This window comes from Phocoena sinus, chromosome X (genome assembly GCF_008692025.1).
Source record: "Phocoena sinus isolate mPhoSin1 chromosome X, mPhoSin1.pri, whole genome shotgun sequence".
Lineage (NCBI taxonomy): Eukaryota > Metazoa > Chordata > Mammalia > Artiodactyla > Phocoenidae > Phocoena > Phocoena sinus.
The window spans coordinates 127,255,529-127,276,967 of NC_045784.1; the positions used below are offsets into that span (position 1 = coordinate 127,255,529).

The following is a 21,439-nucleotide window of genomic DNA, read 5'->3' on the forward strand; positions in this document are numbered from 1 at the left end:
CACGTGGCTCTCCTCTGCTTGAAACCTGCCTGTGGCTTCCCACTGTGATCAGGGTGAAGTCCACATTCCTGAGGGCCCAGTGTGATGGGGCCCTGTTAACCTCCTAATGAAGAAAAAGGATTTAAATGAGTGAATTTTATGGTATGTGACTTATCTCAGTAAAGCTGTTTTTAAAGAAAATGTCAACAGAACAATATGGCTCATATGTAGAATTTAAATCCTTATGGTCTTATCTTTTTTTTTAATCAAAATGTACTCTAAAAAATCAGCTCTCTTGAGATATAATTTACATACCATACAATTAACCCTTTTAAAGTGGACTGTTCAGTGGTTTTTAGTATATTCAGGGTGCAACCATCCCCACCGTCTAATTTCATAAAATTCTCATCACCCCAAAAAGAAGTCCCATACCCGTTAGCAGTCACTCCCGATTCCTCCCTCCGCCCAGCCCCCGGCAACCACTAATCTACTTTCCGTCTCTGTGAACTCACCTCTTCTGGACATTTTGTATAAATAGAATCATACAGTATTTGTCCTCTTGTGTCTGGCTGATTTCACTAAGCATACTGTTTTCAAGGCTCATCCATGTTTGGCATATACCAGTGTGTCGTTCCTTTTTCATGACGGAATAATATTCCATTGTATGGACAGACCATAATTTGTTTATCCAGTCATCAGCAGATGGACATTTGGGTTGTTTCTACTTCGGGCTCTTATGAATACTGCTGCTATGAACATTCATGTTCAAGGTTTTGTGAGGACATATGCTTTCACTTCTCTTGGGGAGACACCTAGGAGTCGAATTGCTGGGTTCATATGGTAGCTCTATGTTTAACCCTTTGAGGAACCACCAGACTGTTTTCCAAAGCAGTTGCAACATTTAACATTTTTACCAGCAATGTCTTAGGGTCCCATTTTCTTCACATCTTTGTAGACACTTGTTATTGTTTATCTTTTTGATTCTAGCCATTCCAGTTGGGTGTGAAGTGGTATTTCATTGTGATTTTTGTGTGCATTTCTCTGATGACTAATGATGCTGAGCATCTCTTCAGGTGCTTATTGGCCAACTGTATATGTCTGTGGACAAATGTTTATTCCGATCCTTTGCCCATTTTTATTTGGGTTATCTTGTTATTATTGAGTGAAAGAGTTCCTTATGTATTCTTTACATACGCAAGTCCCTTATCAGATACGATTTGCAAATACTCTCTTCCATTCTGTGCACTGTATTTTCACTTCTTTGATGGTGTCATTTGAAACACACGTCTTTAATTTTGATGAAGTCCAAGTTGTCTGGGTTTTTTTTGTTCTTATTGTTGCTTGTGCTTTTGTTGTCATATCTAAGAAACCATTGCCTAACTCAAGGTCATGGAAGTTTAAGCCTATGTTTTCTTCTAAGAGTTTAGCTCTTGTGTTTAGGCCTGTTGTCCATTTTGAGTTACTTTTTGTATGTGGTGTGAGGTAACGGTTCAACTTCATTTTTTTGCATGTGGTTATCTAGCTGTCTCAGCACTGTTTGTTGAAAACATTGTCTTTCTCCCATTGAGTTTTCTTGGCATCCTTGTTGAAAATCAGTTGACCATAAATGTGAAGGTTTGTTTCTGTACTCTATTCTATTTCATTGATGTGTATGTCTATGTCTGTCCATCCTATGCCAGTACCACCTGTATTGATTACTGCAACTTTGTAGTTAAGTCTTGAAATTGGGAAGTGTGAGACTTCCAAATTTGTTCTTTTTTCCCAAGATTGTTTTGGCTATCTGGGGTCCCTTGAATTATTGCTGGTGTTTCTCTTGTAAATATGAAATATAAAATATGAAGAGATCCTAATCTCTTGTGTCTAGACAACTTGGGGAGAAGTCAGCTGGCTTGGGAGCAGCAAAACGGTGGAAAACACTCCTGGCCTCACTGTTTTCTCACTTTGACTTTGTACTTGATCCACGTTTAATGTCTATCTGCCCCATCATGCCTGTGGGTTTGGGTGCCTGCATTCCGATGAGCAATGCAAAGTTACAGTGTACTGTAAAATTGGGAGGTGGGGATCTATAATTTAATGATATATTCTCTATATAAGGCTTCTTCAGCCTGCCACCCCACAGGTTTTCCCCCAGATAGCCATGATTTTCCAGTGAAAGGAATCTTATCTGTAAATTCTACCTATGGTCCTTAATATTAAGGGTCACACAAGCAAGGTGCAAAAAAGAATAAAAAATGTATTTGTTAAATATGGGCCCCATCGTCCTGGGATTGTTAGAAGGTTCTCATTCTGCCTTCAAACAGGCACAATCGCCAGATGTCATCTAACTCAGCAGTACGTTTTTCTAGGACAGTAACTAGTCTGTTTTTGGGTCATGTGTGCAGAGGGATGGGGTGGGACTTAGTAAATGTTCCTGGTTTTTATCAGTTGAACCCCCTTCATTATTCAAGTCCTTTTCTCCACGTGGTACACATTCTTGAGGCTGTGAAGTTGAATTTATTTCAGTGTGTTCCTTTTTTTGTTTTTCAGGATGTCTATACGAAGACTATATCTCTGTGGTCTTATGTCAATAGCCAGCTGGATGAGTTTTCTAATCCCTTCTTTGTGAATTATGAAAACCACGTCCTATATCCTGTTACTAGTCTGAGTCATTTGGAATTATGGGTAAACTATTACGTGCGATGGAATCCACGAATGAGGCCTCAGGTATCTTTTTGTTTTTCTTTTCCAAAAAAGCATATCTTTCTGCCCAAGGAAAGATGGTGGTGTAGAATTAAGTGAAGGTACACAGCTGATGAAGTGTTGTAAATTACTGCATTTGTCAGTCCTTCCGATGACTCTCGGTCACAGCTTATAGACTCTGGTAGCACAACAGAAAGAGGGCACGTGCCGAGTCACAGAGCACGCACCCCCTTGAGGAAGGGGTCGTCCCCTCCCTTTTCACTGTAGCATCTCCTGAGACTGAAAAAATATTACAGAACAGTGCACAGCAGGGCCAGGCAACCGAGCTGTGGTCGCCCTTGGTGTTCAGTGGCTGAGCTCTTCCAGCTGGGTGGCTGGGACATGGTGGGTGTGGTTGAGGAGAACAAGGCAGCCAGCCCTCACCTCCACGGGCACATGGGGCTTTTTACTGAGGGTTCTGGGCTTTTTTTTTTTTTAAGTTGAATTATCTTCGGGTTTACTGGCCGTGCACCGGGAGCACGTCTCCAGGGCCCAGTTTGACCTCATCACTTCTGTTGGCCCCGGATGTGCAGATACGTCTTTCCTCTCTGCCCCCCTCCTGCCTGATCCCTCCCTCTTGCTCTGTACCTTCAGAGCCTCTCCAGGCATGTTTCATCTGTCTCCTCCTGCTTGGGCAGCCGTGACAAAGTCCCACAGACTGGGTGGGTCAAACAACAGAAATGTATTGTCCCCCAGTTCTGGAGCCCGGAAGTCCAAAATCAAGGTGTCTCAGGGTTGGTTCCTTCTGGGGGCCGTGAGGGCAGGATCCGTTCCAGGCCTCTTTCTTTGGCCTGTAGACGGCCATCTGCTCCCTGTGCCTTTTCACATCATCTTCCCTCTATGTGTATCTGTGTCCAGATTTCCCCTTTTCATAGGGACACCAGTCATACTGGATTAGGGCAACCCTACTGACCTCATTTTAACTTCATTACCTCTGTAAAGACTCTCTCTGCAAATAAGGTCACATTCTTTGGTACTGAGGGTTGGAATTTCAACTTATGAATTTAGGGGGGACACCTGTAATAGTCCCCAAGCCCCACTAACCACGGGGAGGACTGAACTGTTCATGTCCCTCTCAGTTGCATGGCATGTGAACGTTGACAAGGCCGTCACTTCACTAACCTTCCCTCCATGCTGGAAATTCGCTTGCTGTAGCCTTGGCTTCGGGCTCCATCCTGACAGTGCAGCCTGCCGCCTGGGGCACCACTTCCTGCTTGTGCGCAGCTCACCACTCCCCTCTCCTCGCCTCGCCACTCGCCTCCTCTTTCCCTTACTCTGCTTCCTTGCTCCATGCACCAGTTCCGCGAAGCTTCAGCTACGGAAGCCCTTTTGTCCTCTAACCCTCTGAGTGAGTTGGCTGCGCTGCCCTGGAGACCTGAGGACTGTTCTCCAGAAGGCCACTATCAATCAGGGCCTGTTCAGCACAGTACTTGTCCTTCTCCCGGAGCAGCCCCTGAACCGGGCCTCCCGTCGCCCCCCACCTATGGCCGTCTCCTGGCCTGAGATGGATGCCGCATCCCGCCAGGGGCCCCTCAAACCCTCTGACCTCAGAATGCCTTCCCTGCCCTCGGCCTCACACCACGCCAACAGGGGATGCTCAGAGAACCTTCTTTTCTTAGGAAACCTTCCCTGACCTGACCCGCCCCTGCACTTACTCTGAGGGCCCTTCTGTCACCGCATATGAGGCAAATGTCTAACGCGGGCATGGGGCCACTAGCTGCTTGCTTCCCGTGTTGAAGTGGCCAGGGCAGCGGGCACGGCCCCACCAGCGCAGACATGCTGGGCGCCAGCAGGGCCAGAGCACGTTTCTACCTACCGAACACCAGGGTTCTGGATGTAATGTGTGTTTGTTTTGAGTCGCAAAAATGCCAACTTCTTTTAGGAGTTGTAAAACGTTCCCTTTATTGAACAACATCGGAAGTAGCTGAGGCACAGTCTCGGCTCTTTTCCCATGAAACCAGACAGTTAAGAATCGGCCGTGGCCTTCAAAAGGCCACCTCACAAGCATGGTCCCCAAACCTGTCCCCTTCCCTCTTGTAACCCACATGTCTTGCCTTGTGACTCTGGAGTCGTGCAGCCAAAGTCAGTCCTGCGACGGCCCCTTTGGTGCCTGGCGGCCTCCTGTCACCTGCCCTGCCCCCGCTCCAGGCCTCTGGGTCTGTCATCTCAGCTCCCGGATTCCCTTCTCCAGGCCACGGGGACAAGGTGGTGTTCATCGCCTTTCCCCTCTCCTCTTAGATTTGGCATTCTGCAAGGCTGGCCTCTGACACAAGCGCTGTGATGAGATTGAATCACCCCCAGGCGAGCTCCCGGAGCGGTGCTCTGCCCTGACCCGGTGCCCTGACCCGGCTCGTGGTCCTAGGCTGCCAAATCCAGGGCCCCTGGAGCGCTGCTTTCCAGTCTTGAGTCACTTAGGCACCCAGGCCTCTGGCAGCTTCTCCTACGTGTTGTGTTGTTTGTTAGAAATGCACCAGGGCTGAGGTCTCCTGCCGCCCGCCTCCCTCTGCTGGCGCTACCAGCGTGGCCCTGTGCTGGTCACGAACTTGGTGAGGACAGGGCCCAACTCCTTCAAGCCTGCATGCTGCATGCGCCTCTGTTCTCGAAAGCACACGAATTCGTGCTCATCTGAGCACACTCAGGACGGTCACGAGACGCGCAGGCATCGCTGCTCCGGGATGAGGCTGGCGGGCGCCCCGGCCAGGGCCAGACCCCGACCCTGGCGGTGAGTCAGTGCCCGCTGCGGGGAAGGTCCCCAGCCTTCTGAGACCTCGCGTGGGTGCGAGTGGCAAATGGATCCCTACAGAGCCCGGCACAGTGCTTGGAGGGCGGTCAGGGGGTGGTCTAGCTCTGTGCGTCCCCCCTGCATCTTCAAGTGAGGCCTTGATCGCAGGGGCTGTGGGCCACCACAGCGTTGCAGGAAGCTCACGGTAGCAGCGCAGCACGGGCACGGGGAGGGCAGCAGCGGGGCCTGGCCAGGGGATCAGCATGAAGGCTGGTGTCCAGTGATGGGGCAGAGAGCCGGGCTGGCCAGAGCAGAGGCGGGGGGCAGAAAAGAAAAGCAGGGACACAAGGTGGCTGGCCTCTTTGAGGAGGAGGAGCTAGGATAGCTGCCTGGAGGGGGCCGCCCGCGCCTCCATCAGAGGCTGGCTGTGTGGGACTCTTGTGGCGTTCTGTGTCACACATGCTAGCGCTGGGCGACTGGCCCCGAGACGGGCATTTTCTCAAACAAGCATGCCTTTGGTCTATTGTAAGTGAAGATAACGTGTGAGAAAAGATAACGAAGCCTGCGTGGAGACTAAGGTGAGAGTCTCGGGCCTGGGTGGGTGTGAAGTCGCTTGTTACCCGCGTGGCTCGCCTCTCTCTGACCCCAGGGCCTGGCTGTTAGTAATGGTAGCTTGATCGCAAAGCGACTGGAATCAAGTCCCACAAAACAAGAAAATACCCAGTAGGTCCAAGGCTAAGAGGGGAGCTGTTCTCCACCTCCCAGCGGCCTCTGGAATCAGCAATAAACAAGGCAGCTTCCCTTGTTCTGGGGGCCTTTGCCATCGGACTCCCACACTGCCGCCTTCTCTCTCCTTCCCGGGGCCAGTCAGGAGTGTGTTCTGAGCCGCTTCTGTGTGGGTTACCGAGCACCCTCGTGTGTTGCAGACACCTGGCTGCCTCCCCCCGCCGCCCCTGCCTTGTCCGACTCTGTCGTCCCTGTCCCTCTGTCCCTCATCCCTCGCATGTGCTCACCTCTCTGGTCACTCGCTCTCAGGTCTCGTCTCTCTCTCACCTGTCTCCTGCCTTCCCTCTTTGTGCACTGGGGTGGTCACCACTGGCACCCCTGATGGGACGGCTCCCAGACTTCGTGGGGAGGTCAGGATGAAACACGCAGGCGTGGCAGGAGTGCAGAGTCTCCAAAAGTCCCCCGCCCAGAGCAAGTGCCCTTCCAGCCAGTCCCTGTAGGATGAAGCCCAGCCTGTGAGTGAAAAGAGTCGGGGGATAGTGCCCCAGGCAGAAGGGACAGCACATGTGTGGCATCTTCCAAAACCTGGAATGTTCGGGAATGCAGGAGGGGAGAAGAGGCAGGACTTGGAGAGGGGTGACCAGGGGAGGCAGGACTTGGTGAGGGGTGACCAGGGGAGGCAGGCTGGGGTTAGACCACACAGGGCCTTGAAGCCAAGGTCAGGATCTTACCTTCAGGCCGGTGGGAAGAAGCCACCGGGGGCTGTTCAGTGGCGTCTCGGAGCCTGGCTGGGGCTCAGGACCCAGGCTGGTGGCTGCTGTGCATAAGCTGGACGGGGGCCGAGGGGAAGCAGGGGGAGCTCCCCAGACCCCACCCCATACCCCCTTCGCCCCTCAGGTGGCGACTTCCCTCCCCTGTCTGCTTCGCTCCACGAGGGCAATGCCAGGTCTGGGCTGTCTGGGCCGCAGCAGGTGCCCAGGGCAGCTTGTGAGCTGAGCACGGGAGGGAGTGGGTGCTGTGGCCAGAAGAGTCGGGCTGGGAGGCCCCACGGCCCGGGAGCACCCTTCGCATCTCTCTGCTCCGCGCATCGACGGGGGCAGGAATCGGCTGAGGCGGGGCGGGGGGCGGCGCTGGCGTGGCCGGCAGAGGCTTTGTGAACAGGGATGGGAGCCAGTGGCCCGGGCCCCTCCCCCCGCACTGCCCCCTCCAGGGCCTTCTGCCCGCGCCCGTCCTGGCTGATGAAGACACGTGGCTGCGAGGTGCTGGAGGTGCCGGTTTAACAGAAGGGTTTTCAGTTAGCAGCGTGACGTACGGAGATGCAGAAACGGAGGTGCAGGGGGTGTGCGGGGCCATGGCCACCGATGTTGCTGGGTGGTGGCCTCAGCCGAGGCGCGCGTTGGGAGCACCCGCTGGGGAGGATGGCCAGGCCACGGCTCGCGGGGAGGGGCCCCTGTGCCCGCGGCGGTGAGGGCGAGGGGCGGGAGGCAGGGACCAGGCTGGGGAGCGGCGGCGGCGCTGACCCGTGTCTCTGCCCGCAGACGCCCATCCACCAGAACCTCAAGGAGTTGCTGGCTGTCCGTGCGGAGCTGCAGAAGCGGGTGGAGGACCTGCAGCGGGAGGTGGCCGCACGCGCCTCGGCCTCGTCTGAGCGGGGCTCCTCGCCGTCACACTCGGTCACGCCCGTGCACACGTCGGTCTGACGCCGCCGTCCCTGCGGCCCGGGCGGGGCGCCTGCGACTTGTCCGATTAAGGCCCGTGCCCGCCGCGTCTCGACGGCGCTTTCCACCAGTGACCGACCGTGTGCTAGGGAACAGCGTAAGTGCTGTTGTGTCGTCAACACCCTTTTCCCTCCTGGCAGCGCTTTTCCAGGGCCGAGTGGGGGACACTCAAGCGAGCGGAACGCAGGGCTCAGGCTCAAGGTGGGGAATCCTCGTTAAAAGCCACCCCACTCCCCTAGAGGCCGTGGCCAGCCCCGTGGCTCCTTCCTGCTCTCTGCTCCCCTCCAGGGTTTCTCAGTTAACTGTGCCGGGGAAGACAGGCCGTTACCCTCTTCCCCAGGGTCTCCTCGCGCCAGGGGTCCTCCGGTACCACTTCCTGCTGTGTACATATAAGGTATTTTTAAAAGAGAGAAACATGCCTTTATTTTCCTACGTCCTTTTTTTATGTTTAGACTAGTCACCCAAGGAGGCATCTGCTTGACGGGACTGGGTGAGGAATTTTCAAACCAAGCTCATGCTAACTTTTACGTGGTACATTTGAAGCACAATTTGAATGTGGCCACTTAAGGCCACGTGTTCTGTCCTCACCCGACTCTGGGACCTGCCACTTCCCACTGCTGACAGCTCTCTGTCACAGCGGGTCTGCTCTCGCCTGTTATCTGCTGTCTGAAATAATCGTGCTCGTTTTATCGAGATCCCTTCAACGCGGTTTATTCCCGTCACTGCACGTCGGTGTTTTAAAGCAACAACTGTGCTGTGATTTCGGATGCCGAAAGCAGAGCACTCGCCTCCCTCCGTTTCCTCATCTCAGAGCCGCTCGGGCCTCTCCTCCCCATCTCACACCTTCACTCCCTGGCTGGGCTCTGGGACTCCATCAGTCTGGGCAGGAATTAATTGACCGTCAGCTGGTCCATCCACTAGAGCTAGAGCTCTGAGCTGCTCCGCGTGGCGCGTCGCGCAGAATCTTGTACATTTGCGCCCCGCCCTCCTCCTCCTGGTGCCCAGGGCCGCGCCCATTCCTGCCAGCCCCGCCCGGGACCCCAGCACTGCAGGAATTAAGCTTGCCTTTGAGTGGGGGGAGCTCATCGGGTCAGACCTGCATGCCACTGCCTTGTAGTATCTGGTTGGTTTCAAATTCCTGGATGCTACCCAAAGCCCTACACAGGGACCTGATTTTTGAAAACATCATCCTTAAAGGTTTTTTACACTCAAATACTTAGAGAGTAGATGTTTTTTCAACTTGGAACCTTCTGATTCTTGTAGAAAATTATCTGGTATCTATAAGGTATCAAATATTTATTCGAGGTAATTTGATAACCTAAAATCAATTCTCCATTTTTATCATCTGGGGGATTTGCTTCTAAACTGTGTTTTAATTGACGTAGCTTTTGATTCATGCTTCCCACATAGCTGAAACCTTATTTACGAAGGGATAAACTGGATTATACATTGACGTACTGATTTTTTAAAAATGGGGACCCATTTTTTCCCCAGAAATATCACATAATCCCCAGCTGCACTAAGACTGCCAACCTTGGTGTGGACTGGGGGATGCTTTTGACAGAGCCAGAGAGGCCGAGTGGGTCGTTCTTGCCAATGTCAACGTCCTGGGCCCTAGGAGGACCCCTAGAAGCTCCCATTCCGTTTGAAAGCAGCACAACAGATCATTTTCCTTTGTGTGTTCCTAGCGCAAAACTGTTTCTAAAACAACTTGAAGTACAGTTTTGTCACCTAAGCACTTCTTTTTTCGGTTTTATTTAAGTGTACTAGAATGTAAGATCTTTACGGTTGAGGTTTTTAAAGACTGGTGCAGTATTGTATTTGCGTCATCGGATGCACCGTATTTCAATCTGTAATTAAAGTAATGTTTGCTCTGTGGTCTCATTTTTTGTTGTCCTTTTAAGTTTTCTTTTGGTGATTTTTCCCTTGTGGAAAATCAGTAAGCGTTCAATACATGTCATTATGTTATATGCCAAGCACAGTTAGTACATGTGAAGTACCCTTACGTGATTTCCTTCATTTACTAAGTTGTAAGTGCAATTTATCATAAGGGCTGAGTGTTTTGGCTGAAACGGGCAACTATTCTGACTTTTAAATCTGAAACGCCCCTGCACTTTAACCTTGAGAAAATGCTGAAGATGTGAGGAAAGGACTGGACCCCCTGAGAGGCAGGTGTGGCCCCGAGGAAGCAGGGCCAGCTTTCCAGCCCATGAGTCCTAGATCTTAAGTGGGACAGACTTCTGAGAAGCCCTGGGGTCCCCCTCCCCCTGCCCCAGAGTCTCCGGAGGGAATGCTGGCCTTTACGGGGCTGTGAGAGGCCTGGACGAAACCACACCAGCCCCTGCGGACCACCCTTCTTCTAAGGCCTGGTGTCCCGTCCCTTCTCCACGCGGCAGTCACTGCAGCCGTGGGCCCCGGCAGCGACGCCCGAGCGGCAAGGCCGGGAGGGCCGCAACTTCTGCACGGCAGTCACGTGGGGGCTGGGTTTGAGGACTCGGTGCTATTTTACTACAAGGCCGCTCTGGCAGGAAGGCGCCACCCACCGCAGTGTGAAGCCCAGCCAGCGGCCCCGCATCTTCCTCACGCTCTGCTCTCAGTTTGCAAGGCGCACCGTGTGACAAGCGCACGCCTTGTCCGCAGCAGAGCTCGCTGCTTGCGCGGCCCCGGCCCCGCTGCGCTTTCTCGGGCTCAGACAGCCACACGTCACCCAAGTCGACCCCGGCTACTGGCTTTCTTTGAAGAAGGCAGAGCAGTGGGCTTAGGAGTCGCGAGTTGGGGGCCTGCCTCTGCCCCTCCCCCTCCCTACCCCCGTGACGTGGGGCACGGCCTTAGCTCCCTGTGCCACGCAGGGGACCGCCCCCGGGAAGCCCGACACGAAGCCGCACAGCAAGAGGGGAAGTGCAAGAGCCCTAACCCTCTTGAGAAAGGCCCTTGGCTGGCGGGGAGGGGAAGGAGGTCGCCTCCATATAATAATTAATTAGGAAAAAACAGCATCGCTTAACAAAGGGAGTGCCTTCACACCGTCAGAATACAGGGATCCGTCAGGTTCCCTTTCGTTTAATGCGAACACGAGAGAGCTTACAATTCACAATTAAACACGAGCACAGAGAAAGTACCGGGGATCCTGAGGTCAGTGTCAGCCTCTTCTTCCTCAGAGAACTGGTAGTGGCCCCCACCCCAAGCAGCCGAGGCAGTGGGCCTGGCGCTGCTCTCTGGGTGCCACGGGGGGAGGGTGCCCGAGCCGGCTAGGCTGCCCTGCCTCCTTCCCCCAGGGGCTCGGAGTTGCTATTGTAAACACTGAGCCCCCTCTCCCCGCCCCCAGTTAAGCTGACAGTGATCAGATACTGTCAGCTGGCCTTTCTAGCTCACTCACTGTCTCCACTACCACCTGGGACGGGCCCAAGCTGGTCGATGCAGCCTCCAGGTGGACACAGCTACAAGAGCCCCCGGGTATCAGCCAGTGTCGGCCCCCCACACCCCGTCCCCAGGATGTGAGCCCTGCAAACGGGTGGGTGGGTGGGTGAGTGACTTTCAAGGCCTCTCCGGTCACTGGCACAGGGCTGGGTGCTGGGCTCTGGGCTTGCCGCAGAGGGCACCGAGATAGACAAGAGCGTGATGGGTCTCTCTTAACCGAAGTCAGTGCTACCGAGAAAATGGATTTGCAGAGGGCGCTGACTTCACATCACAGATAGGATTTCAGGGTCTTCACCTCAGATGAGCCTCGCCGCAGAGCTGAGGTGGCCCACCAGGGGTGCCGTGCCTGGCCATGCCCAGAATCACACGGGCCACGTCACTTCCTAGTCACTGCCGTGACTGTGACTTCTCTATAAATGTCCAAACTTCCCAGTGGCTGGGAGAGAAGCATCTTACCACACACAAGTGCTGCCTCGTCTCCTTCTTTAAAATGCCTGGGAACGTTGGTGAGCAGCCCTCCTAACGCAATGAGCTTCCGAGGGCCGCCCTGATCCCTCCCCAACTCCTGTTACTCAGGACACGGGCCCTCCCTGGGCCCTGAGGTCACCCTGTTTTGCATTCATAGCTTGCTGTCACCTAAAGTCCCTCAGGGCCGCCTCCAGCCCAGCAGCAGAGGGGTGGGGACATCAGCCCTGGCCAGGCTGGAAGGGACGAGCCTGGCAAAGCTGACAACAGCCTGTCCCACGAGGGCAGGGCGGGGAGGTCCTGGGGACAGGCTGACCTCACCAGCGACCCCTCTGCTGCTCACTTCCGGGAGCTGCACACGATCCAGCCTGCCCGGCGTGAGCCTGCAGGCGGGGGTGTCGGGGGCCCCACGGCATGCCCCGTATAACACGAACACACGAGGCCATCTAAGCTGCGGGGTCTGTTCAGACGTCAACTGTCTCCCTAAGAAGTCGGAGTCGCCTCATCCCAACCTAGCGGACGTGGGGGGGCTGACACAGCAGTCCTGCAGCGCGAGAAGCCGGATTAACAGGACCCCGCCTTCCTGCTGGCTCACACGACGCTCCCAGAAGTGCTCTCTGACACTGCAAACTCGTTATCCGTAGACGTGGCTCTAGACTCTAGCTCGGCCCGACAGCAGCGCTCCCAGGATCAGGACCACACGCGGGCCTGACAAATGTTCCAGGAAGGCAGCTCTGCTCCAGCCAAACACGACGGCGGCCGCCGGTGTGGGTGCCCGCGGGCCCCCACGCGCTGTCCGTCAGAGGACAGGCAGGGTGACTAGAGACTCACCGAGTCAGGTGAGCTCCCACACCAAGCCAACGTCCCTTTCCCCTCCCCTCCGCACTACGTACATCTTTAGGCAGCCAACGGGCATGCTTCAGGCTCTGATGCTCATTCTTGACGTCTGTAGCTTTTGCTACCAAAATAAGCACACGCGCCCCCAGCCCCAGTAGGAAACTCACTGAACTAATCGTGTCAGCCTGGAGACCACGTCCGGTCCCACGGCATCATACGGGAATTAGGCCTGAGAGCCGCAGCCTCCTACACATCCAGAAGATTCCTGAACTCTCAAGGCAGGGATACTGTGACATGCACGTTTGCACTTAAATGAAAAGCCACCACTCGCGCCAGCGCTTAGGAAGCCCAGCGGCATAAGGGCTGGAGCTGGAAAGAAGGACAGAAATAAAAACACCCCTGGGTGTGGCACGTGAGCGGTGTCACCCGGCGCTCACCGGTGTGCTCCTGCAGCTGAAAGCCGCCCAGCGAGGCAGCGCAGCGTGCAGGGGATGGCAGGGCCCCGGGTTCAGACTCTTGCCCTGCAGCATGCGTGTCCTCTGGCCGCCCTCCGCTCGGTCTCCCCCTCCCCAGCTCGCCAAGGATTTCCGCAGCAAGGCTCTCCGGAGGCCCTGCGGCAGGGCGGGCGCAGGAGCCAAACTCACGAACACCCAGAGCTCATCCGGAAAACTGAGAACGACAAGAAGCCAATGACATCGAAGGAGCAGCGTGGCAGCCGTGGGTCCAAACGAAACAAGGAGCTGGGTCCCAAGCAGCGGCCCTGTGTGCCCACAGCCTGCCTGGCGGGGCAGGGCCTCGCATCCTCAGCCCCTTAGATCCGGGGCGGCTCCGTTGGCGGCGGCTCCGCGGACTGCGTCTGCAGTGCTGAGTATTTCACTAGGGACAGGAGAAACCCGTCAGGAAGGAGTCATGTCCACCCCACACGAAGACACAGAGACACGATCATGTCCTTTGCTGGGCACAGAAATCCAGTTCCCTGTGTGTCTGTCCCAGACAACTGGCCCCTGGCGCCCGCTGTGGCCCTGGAGACGAGCTCGGCCTCTACTTCCTCATCTGTAAAGTGGGAATGGTCCCGGCACAGTGGCTGGGAGGAGTTTTTTCGATTTTTTTCTATTTTTTGGCCACGCCGCGTGGCTTGTGGGATCTCCGTTTCCTGACCAGGGATTGAACCCGGGACCCGGCAGTGAAAGCACCGAATCCTAACCACTGGACCACCAGGGAATTCCCAAGGGAGGAGTACTTTAAATAAAGCACGTAACACAGCACCTGGCCCATGGTAGGTACCAACACCGTGGTGGCCAAGACTTGAAAACATGAGTACACTGACTGCAGCTGTAGAGTCCCTTTTCCCACGTTTGAAACCCAGGGCTAGCGAATCCATCCAGCATCCTATCCTAAGCGACCGGATGCCCCCCCCACCACGGCGCCCATGGCAGCCCCGGGCGTAGCCTCAGCGCCCAGCCCAGCAAAGGCACGCCTGGGCTCCTGTCTCTCCCGCCCACCCCGGCCTGGAAGCCCTTCCCCGGCCTCGGCTGACGACAAGCGGCCTGCTCCCCTTCTCCGTGAAGCCTTTCCTGGTCGCCTCGTTGGCATTCTGGGGCCACAGGCTGCATCGGCCTTGAGAGGTTGGCCACTCCAGGCTGGCAGCCTGACGTCACGCAGCCTGTACCCGCTGGCGGCTCACCGCGGCCGGCAAGTGCCTGCCGATCACAGGACGGCGGGGGTGGGCCTCCCTCTTGCCTGTGGCAGTTTTCAGATGGAAAGGGCCCCGAGGTCTAAAGGATCCCCACAGCTTCCGCCGGCATCTGGCTGGCGCCAGTCTGTCTCCGCGGGTAGGGAGCAGAGGCTGAGCCCGCACCGTGAGCAGACGGCCCTGGCCGTGCTCCCCGTGTCCCTGGCATCAGCCCATCGTTCTGGCTGGAAGTTCTAGAAGTGGCCACCTCTGAGCGTCCCTGCTTTCCTAGCCCAGGTCTGCTTGGTGCCGGGCCCAGCGGCTAGGAGGCCTTCAGCAAGACAGTGACCTGGAGGTCCTCACCTTGGGGCTCCTCACACACAACGGCCTCCGGGTTCTCCCCCTTCACGTAGTCCGCACTGAGACCCTCTGCAAAAGGCAAAGGGCGGAGTTGGTGACTGACGCGGAAGCAAAGGGTCCCCGGCCACGAGGCAGAACGCCTGACCAGGCCCTCCGTTATGGTGAGAAAGCCCACCCCCCTTGACGAACTCAGACCCCTGCAGCCCGGGCCACCCAAACATCTCTGTCCCCGCATCTGGGCGCAGAGCGGCCGGGAACGTGTTGCCCTGCCCCAGACCTCTCGTCCTCCCCCCTGATGTGACATGCGGCAAAGGCCCCGACACCCATCCCCATTGGCAGGTGCCACCACGTTGTGAGACTGTGGGCCACACGGCAGCTCCGCCCAGCAGAGGGGCACCGGATGGCAGGACTCAGCGCCACCCCTGGGTCCATGTGCTGGCCCAGGAGCCAGGGAGGCAAAGAGGGAGCCCGGCACTGCGTGAGTGACTGATGGAGAGGGGGCGGGGCAGATGGCTGGATGGGCTCCGCTGGGCAGCAGGAAGTTTGTCCCAGCCCCAGAGTGGAGGGCCCAGGACCCACGGACGGCTGCTCTGGTCCAGTGAGTTATTTGGGCTTCCTCCCCACCTGCGTCCAAGAGGGACCTGGGGACTCTACAAGGCGTCCTCTGCAGGCCAGCACTCAGGCCACTGAGTGGACCCCACCCCTGCCGCTGCGTGGGGAGACTCAAGAGGATAAGCCGGGGACTGGGAGCCTCATCAGAGCCCTGGGCCTGTGGGAAACTCGGGCCACGCACGGCTCTAACCAACCGACTGAGCAGGCGCCAGCGTAAGTCACTCCGCCGTCCCGGGCCGCATTCAGGCTCCTCACGGAGAAGGGATGCCTGCCCGCCCTGGTGCTCGCTGGGCTCAAGGCGGGCACCAGATGGGCCCAGGGAAAATGCGGGTGTCGCTTGGCGGCAGGTGTGGGGTGGGATGGGTGACAGAGCCAGTGGAAGCTGTTCCCAGCGGATGGGCCAGGGCCAGGAGGTGCGCCCTGAGCCTCCTGATCTCTGCGCAGCTGCCGAGCTGGCATGCGCCAGACTGTCTTCTGCCTGCGGGCAGGCCTCTGGTTGCTTCGCAGGGATGACCGCCAGTGGGTATGAGTCCTGAACAGGACCTCCACGCCCGCCCCAGCACCCCGAAACGCACGTGGAAAACTAAAGATGGTCGTGGTTTCAGCCAAGTCGGTGAGCACCAGGGAAGGGGACGGGGGCGCGGGGTGGAGAGTGGCGACAAGGAATGAGAGAAATGGGGAGGAGAGGGGAGGGGAGGGGAGGGGTGGACATGAAGTGTAGAGGCCAAAGCAGGAGAGGAAGATGAGTAAGTCAAAGCACGTCGTCGTTACCTTGACCTTCTGCTGCATCTGAAGGCAAGACACAAAGCTTAGGACCCTGGAGCAAGAACTCAGTCCCCGGCAACAAGCCACGTGGGCTTTCCACGCGACACGCCGACCCTTGGCGCTGAGGGCAGAGACATGGGGAGCAGAGGGTCCCCAAGGCCGGCACCCCTTTGGTGGCAGTCAATACCGCAAGCCCCTGAGCACCACTGCGGGGTCAGGCCCTCCTAGCAGTCACGTGCCCTCCCCCAGGGCGTCCCCGTGTACCGGGTGCAGGGCAGCTTCTGCTCCACCTTCCCTGACTTACTTCCCCGAGGAGATGGCTGAGGCCACTCTGGGCAGACGCTTAACAGAAAGCGTGGGCATGGGAGGTCCTGGCCCCCAGCTTCTCAGGGGATTAACCACCCAACGGACATCCATGGGGCTCCTCCTGGTGCCAGGGACACATCAGTGGCTGAAACACACACAGCCCCCCACGGAGAGCGATGGGCTGGGGGGTGGGGCAGCAGCCGCGGACGCAAGCCCACAAGCCCCGTCCCGCCCCAGCGGCGGCACGGCGGGGCAGCAGGGGGCGCTGTGGCAGCGTGCAAGGCAGACATCTCCTCTGGTCCACAGGCTGGGAGGGCGGGAAGGCTGCCTGGGAGGGTGTCCCAGGCCTGAAGGAAGAGGGCTGCTAGCGGGATGCCGGGCGGGATGCTGGAGCAAGCGCTGCCCACTCGGGGAAGCCAGTGCGGCTGTGGAGAGGCTTCTGGGGACGCGTCCATGGGCAGGGAAGAGAAGGGATGCGGTTGGAGCCAAACCATGAAGGGCTGTGAATGTGAAGCCCAGGGACTGGGCCGGGAGGAAGTGTGCATTTGAAATGGATCCCGCCGGCTGCTCAGAGCAGGGAGAATGGTGGGGGAGACCGGGGCAGGCAGGGGGCTGATGGAAACATCCAGATGGAGGACCAGGGCCGTGGCGGTGGAGAGGTGCGGCCCAAGAGCAGAGCTGCACGAGCCCCAGGAACAGGGACCCCGCTGATGTCACATCAGGGGACGTTGGACCCAGGAGGGCTGGTGGGATTCATAAGGGGAGGCGGGAGCGGATACAACTTACACGCTTGAAAGAAAATGTTGGTGGCACAGCGGGCGGACACAGAAGCAACGGGGGGCTTTTTCAAATGCGGGGATGCACCGCACTCAGTTCCCTTCTAAGGAAACTGGGGGTGATGGTGGTACTCGCACGAGTGTCCAGCTGAGGGGCTCAGGACAGTGTGGGTTTAGCAATGACAAGGACATCACCGACAGACTAAGGGGAAAGGACCGGGGGGAGGGTCACCCACCCTCAGACGGAACAGGCGGCTGGGAGAGGCCCTCAGGTTCCATGAGCTTCCTGGGAGCCCCCATCAACCCTGCAAGCACGCCGGGCCCCCTGGCCTGGGCCCCCGGCACCCAGCCCAGCAACATAACACCCTCACCTCCAGGCCAGCCCCCAGAGAGAGAGGTCACATGCACGTCCTCTAGCCTTGCTGCCACAGGGCTTTTCACTGTCAGCTACGCCCCTTCTTTTTCGTTTGTTCTCTCCCAAACACCACACCAATCGCTCAACTCTACGTACCAAGGACTTCATGTTCTCACATTTTATCGGGTTTTGCCCGCTAATCCAGTTTGCAAAACCTCACATCTGTTTGTTTCAGGAAGCAAGTGTGAAAATAATGTACTTTCACCTGAGTGCCCCCACCAGGACAGACACACAGTCCAGAATCCATCTATTCTTGGCTTTGGACATCAACCTCTTTCTCCCTCCTTGTTCCCATCTACTGGCACCCCTTCCCTTCTAGACTCACCGCTTCCCATCTTGAGTGAGTTCCTTCAACAATCCCCTCAGCCTCTGTCTCCTCAGCTATAAAATGAGGGTGCCCGGCACGGCTGCCCCATCGGGCTGTGGGAGTGCTCAGGGTGGTGACCCACACTCAGTGTCGGGCGCTGGCAAGTGTGGAGCGCCTGGGAAGCCATGCTTACTAGAAGTTTAGGCCCGGCTTTTAGTTTCTCGTTTACCCAACATGCATTTTAAAGTCTCAAAAGCCATCCCGTGGCACACAAGCCACTGGCCCAGCTCTGCAGTGGGCATGTATTTGACAACCGTGGATTGCACTCATGTCACTGTTAGGGTTACAATGCTGAACTGGGGTGAATGGTGGCCCCTAAAGACTATGTTCATGTCCTCACCCCTGGAACCTGTGGATGTGACCTTCTTTGGAAAAAGGGTCTTTGGAGATGTGACGGAGTTAAGGATCTCAAGATGGGATCATCCTGGATTTAGGGTGGGGCCCACACCTAAATGACAAGTGCCCTTTAAGAGACGGAAGATGACACAGACACAGAGGAAAAGGCCACTTGAAGACAGACGCAGAGATTGGAGTGATGCAGCCATAAGCCAAGGGATGCTCGGGGCCACAAAAGCCAGAAGAGGAAGGAAGGATCCTCCCCTAGAGCCTCCAGAAGGAACCAGCACTGCTGCCACCTTGATCTTGGATTTCTGGCCTCCAGAACCATGAGAGGATAGATCTGTTGTTTTAAGTCTTTTGAGCTGGGACAAGTGATAGCTCTAAGGCCAACCCAGCCTCCAGCTCTGCACTGCCTCTCACTCTTCCTGTTCACACCACTCTACAGCCAAGCTCTTGGCACAATAGTAAGTGGGTGGGAACTCAAGCAGGGCAGCCATGAACAGCTGTGCACGTCGTGCGCTGAGGTGTGAATGCTGTCCCTGGAGCACTGCTATGCACAGCCTGTGGCGCACCAAACACAATGGAGACGGCAGCAATATCACACACCAAGCATTCTGGGACCCAAGTCGTTTCCCGGGAAGCTCAGGTCCAGGCTAGAATTAAGTGCGGAGGCCCAGAGCAAGGGAAGGGGAAGCCTCACAGGGGATGGTCCTGAGCTGCAGGAAAGAGGAAAACTATGGCTGAGTCAGGGTCTCTCACTTGAACTAAAAATCGCCTGTCTTCAACCAGAGACACTCTTGGCAAACAGCGACACATCGACACTGTGCTTATGAAACCATCGATAATGGCGCCCCCACGGGGCTCCCCCCGACACGGGCTCCCCCCGACACGGGGCTCCCGTGGGTGGGCGTCTCAGACACATTCCTTCTGTAACTATTCAGTTCCCACACCTCGGATAGAGTCACAGCTACAGGCCTAAAATGAAAGCCGCCTATGTTACGAAGCTGGTGTGTAACGTGGTGGGGGGGGACCACACTCTCCTCTTCCTTTAAAACAATTCATGATTCTCTGGCTCACGGGGAGAAGCGGGGGCGCCCAGGCAGCGGGCAGTGGCTCTTCGGGATCTGAGAGGGAGGGGAGGGCTGTCAGGACCTCCGAGGTCCCGGGGATGCCTGCCTTCTGCCTCCGAAGGGCCCACGTCCCCTTGGGTGAGGTCTGAAGCCACGTGGATATCCAGGGGCTCTCCTGTCCTACGAGAAACCCAGGGCTCACCCTTGGAAGATCGAGGTCATTGGGCCCAGCCCAGTCCTCTCTTCCAGGCCGCTTTACACTTCAGTTTGGCCGAGGTCTGTCCCCAAGGGTTTTTAAAAGTGCAGCACCACCTCCACCTCGGCCCGGGGAGATCTGCTGAGGAGGTGTCTTGGGCAGGCTGTGGAAGGTTCCTGAATCTTAACTTGCTCAGGGTTCTGCCCCTTCCCCTCCAAAGCCCTGGCCCCTCTGTTCACGTCGAGCAGCGGGAGGGTGCGGCCGCAGGGCAGGTCCACTTACGCTGAATGCTGAAGCAGAACTTCTTCTGCTGGTAGGAGATGTAGCTGGAGACAGCGCCGATCAGGGCCATGGCCAGAGCGCTGGCCACGCCGGCAATGGTGCCGGTCTCTGCTGACATGCCTGGGGAATGCAGAGAGGCGGGGTCAAGCCCACGACGCCACAGGGATTGGCTCAGGCACCTGGCTCTCCTTCTACCCGGCGAGCTAAGCTTGTTCTAGGGCCCGTGACCCCCAAGCCAGTGTGCGGGGCTGTGCCACTTATACCGAAGGGCGGAAAATGACACAGTGTGCCCACGGGTCTACCAAGTGCTTCCCGTTTTCCGTAAGGATTTCCATTTTGAGTGGCTTGAAAGGTGGCCGTGGAGGCGCTGCAGCCTCCGCCCCGCCAGCTGAGGCTCAGATGGGCCAGCGGGCTGCCCCTGGGGCCACTTCCCCGGGATCCAGAGCTTCACGCTTTAATCCCTTTAAATGGCTGCATCCCTCTGCCGGTGGCCTCACTGACGGGTCTCTACCAGGAACCGTCACGGGAGGGTCGGGAAGACCAGCTCTGAGACGAAAGCGGGCCAGTTTGTGGTTTCCAGCGGAAACCTCGGGACTCAAACTCACCGGATCCTGAGTCGTCCCCGCTGCCATACTGGCCATCACCTGCAGAAAGGACAAAAGCCGTCAGTGTCCTCCGTGACCACCAGCTCGGCGTCGGGAGGGACAGGGAAGGGACAGTCCTTCCCGACTGGCTGAGCCTTCCGGGTCCACCTCTGCCCCAGGCCCTGCCAGCACAGCCCCTGTGGGCTCTGCCCTGACTGTAGCAAGACCTGCTTCCTTAATGCCTGTCACCTGCCAAAGCCCAGGTGGGACGTTTCACTTCTGAAGTGACAGCGACTGTGCACTGAGAACGTGTTACATCCTGGCTCTTCACACGCCTGCCCAGCATCCATCCCCAGCGATAGCGCAGGGAGCAGAGGTGCGCAGGTGGGGGGCGGGACTTGCCGGCAGGTGGCGGAGCTGAGCCCACGCCAGGCGAGCCTGCCTCTGAAGGATGACACCGCGTGGGTCCCACGCATCTAGTGTGCCCCGTAAAGTATATTTATCGTTTACCTAATTATAGAAACACGGTGATGTAAAACTTTGTTTTAAAAAAGGACGAAAGACCAGCATAGAAATATTTCATCATTCTACTACCCAAAGAGATTTACAGTTAATATTTCAATTTCTTTTCCTCCTGTCCTTCGCCCTTTACCTGGTTTTCTTCAAATCCAGATGCTTCTGCTCATGTAACGCAGGTGCACATACGGTGCCCTTACGACATGCTACAGAATTCAGTGGTAATCGGGAGTTTTTTAAGGGCCCTCCACTTCTGGCTTGGCCTAGACTTTGAGTTGTTCTTGGAACATAGACCGATGCGGGCTGACAATCGCCTATCTAGGGTTAGTGAGGGTGAAGACGGAGGGAGTTGGCTGTGATGAAAAGAGGGAAAGCGGAAGGATCCTCGCGGTGTCAGAAGTGTTCTTTTCTTAACTGCAGCGGTGGTCACACAAACCTACGTGTGATAAAATTTCATAGAACGAAACAGACACTCTCTCTCTCTCTCACACACACACACACCCTGCCCAGAGAGCAGCTCCCTAACAAGCCACCGGTGCCATTTAGGACATTAACATTAACAAGCACCCTCTTCTTCTCAGGACATAATGCTCGTTAATG

At 56.5% G+C, this 21,439-nt stretch overlaps 3 protein-coding genes and 1 long non-coding RNA gene across 11 annotated transcripts in view; 1 reads left to right on the top strand and 3 right to left on the bottom strand.

Annotated features, from left to right (window-relative positions):
• MTMR1 (myotubularin related protein 1) overlaps positions 1–9,747 on the top strand; it is a 70,595-nt gene extending 60,848 nt beyond the window's left edge. For 6 of the 7 annotated variants that reach the window (XM_032619077.1, XM_032619075.1, XM_032619073.1 and 3 more), the window contains 2 exons: positions 2,506–2,682; positions 7,684–9,747. In XM_032619077.1, the coding sequence (XP_032474968.1) occupies positions 2,506–2,682; positions 7,684–7,845 (339 nt within the window). In that variant the 3' untranslated portion in view covers positions 7,846–9,747. The remainder of the gene's footprint in view (positions 1–2,505; positions 2,683–7,683) is intronic. The other variant, XR_004347975.1, reaches the window with a different exon arrangement.
• On the bottom strand, positions 4,574–7,684 carry LOC116747290. The gene is made up of 2 exons (XR_004347976.1): positions 6,877–7,684; positions 4,574–6,639 (listed from the first exon to the last, which is right to left on the bottom strand). It is a non-coding gene; the product is annotated as an uncharacterized LOC116747290 (long non-coding RNA).
• Positions 9,748–10,856: 1,109 nt separating the features above from the next.
• CD99L2 (CD99 molecule like 2) overlaps positions 10,857–21,439 on the bottom strand; it is a 107,361-nt gene continuing 96,778 nt past the window's right edge. Inside the window, exons 8-11 of one of the 2 annotated variants that reach the window (XM_032619081.1) lie at positions 20,345–20,383; positions 19,740–19,859; positions 14,615–14,680; positions 10,857–13,455 (exon numbers count right to left, since the gene is read on the bottom strand). In XM_032619081.1, coding sequence (XP_032474972.1) covers positions 13,391–13,455; positions 14,615–14,680; positions 19,740–19,859; positions 20,345–20,383 — 290 coding nt within the window. In that variant the 3' untranslated portion in view covers positions 10,857–13,390. The remainder of the gene's footprint in view (positions 13,456–14,614; positions 14,681–19,739; positions 19,860–20,344; positions 20,384–21,439) is intronic. The other variant, XM_032619082.1, reaches the window with a different exon arrangement.
• LOC116747288 lies at positions 14,699–19,710 on the bottom strand. Its single transcript, XM_032619080.1, has 2 exons — positions 16,293–19,710; positions 14,699–16,109 (listed from the first exon to the last, which is right to left on the bottom strand). Exons 1-2 carry the CDS (start codon positions 16,403–16,405, stop codon positions 15,335–15,337), a joined length of 888 nt encoding a protein of 295 aa, XP_032474971.1. The 5' UTR covers positions 16,406–19,710; the 3' UTR covers positions 14,699–15,334.

Excerpts from the sequence above, each read along its gene's own strand:
- LOC116747288 (XM_032619080.1), bottom strand. The coding sequence starts at position 16,405 with ATGGATGTCCGTTGGGTGGTTAATCCCCTGAGAAGCTGGGGGCCAGGA. Across the intron at positions 16,110-16,292 it reads TCAGCCATCTCCTCGGGGAA|CGCCAAGGGTCGGCGTGTCG; the intron begins GTAAGTCAGGGA and ends CTCTGCCCTCAG.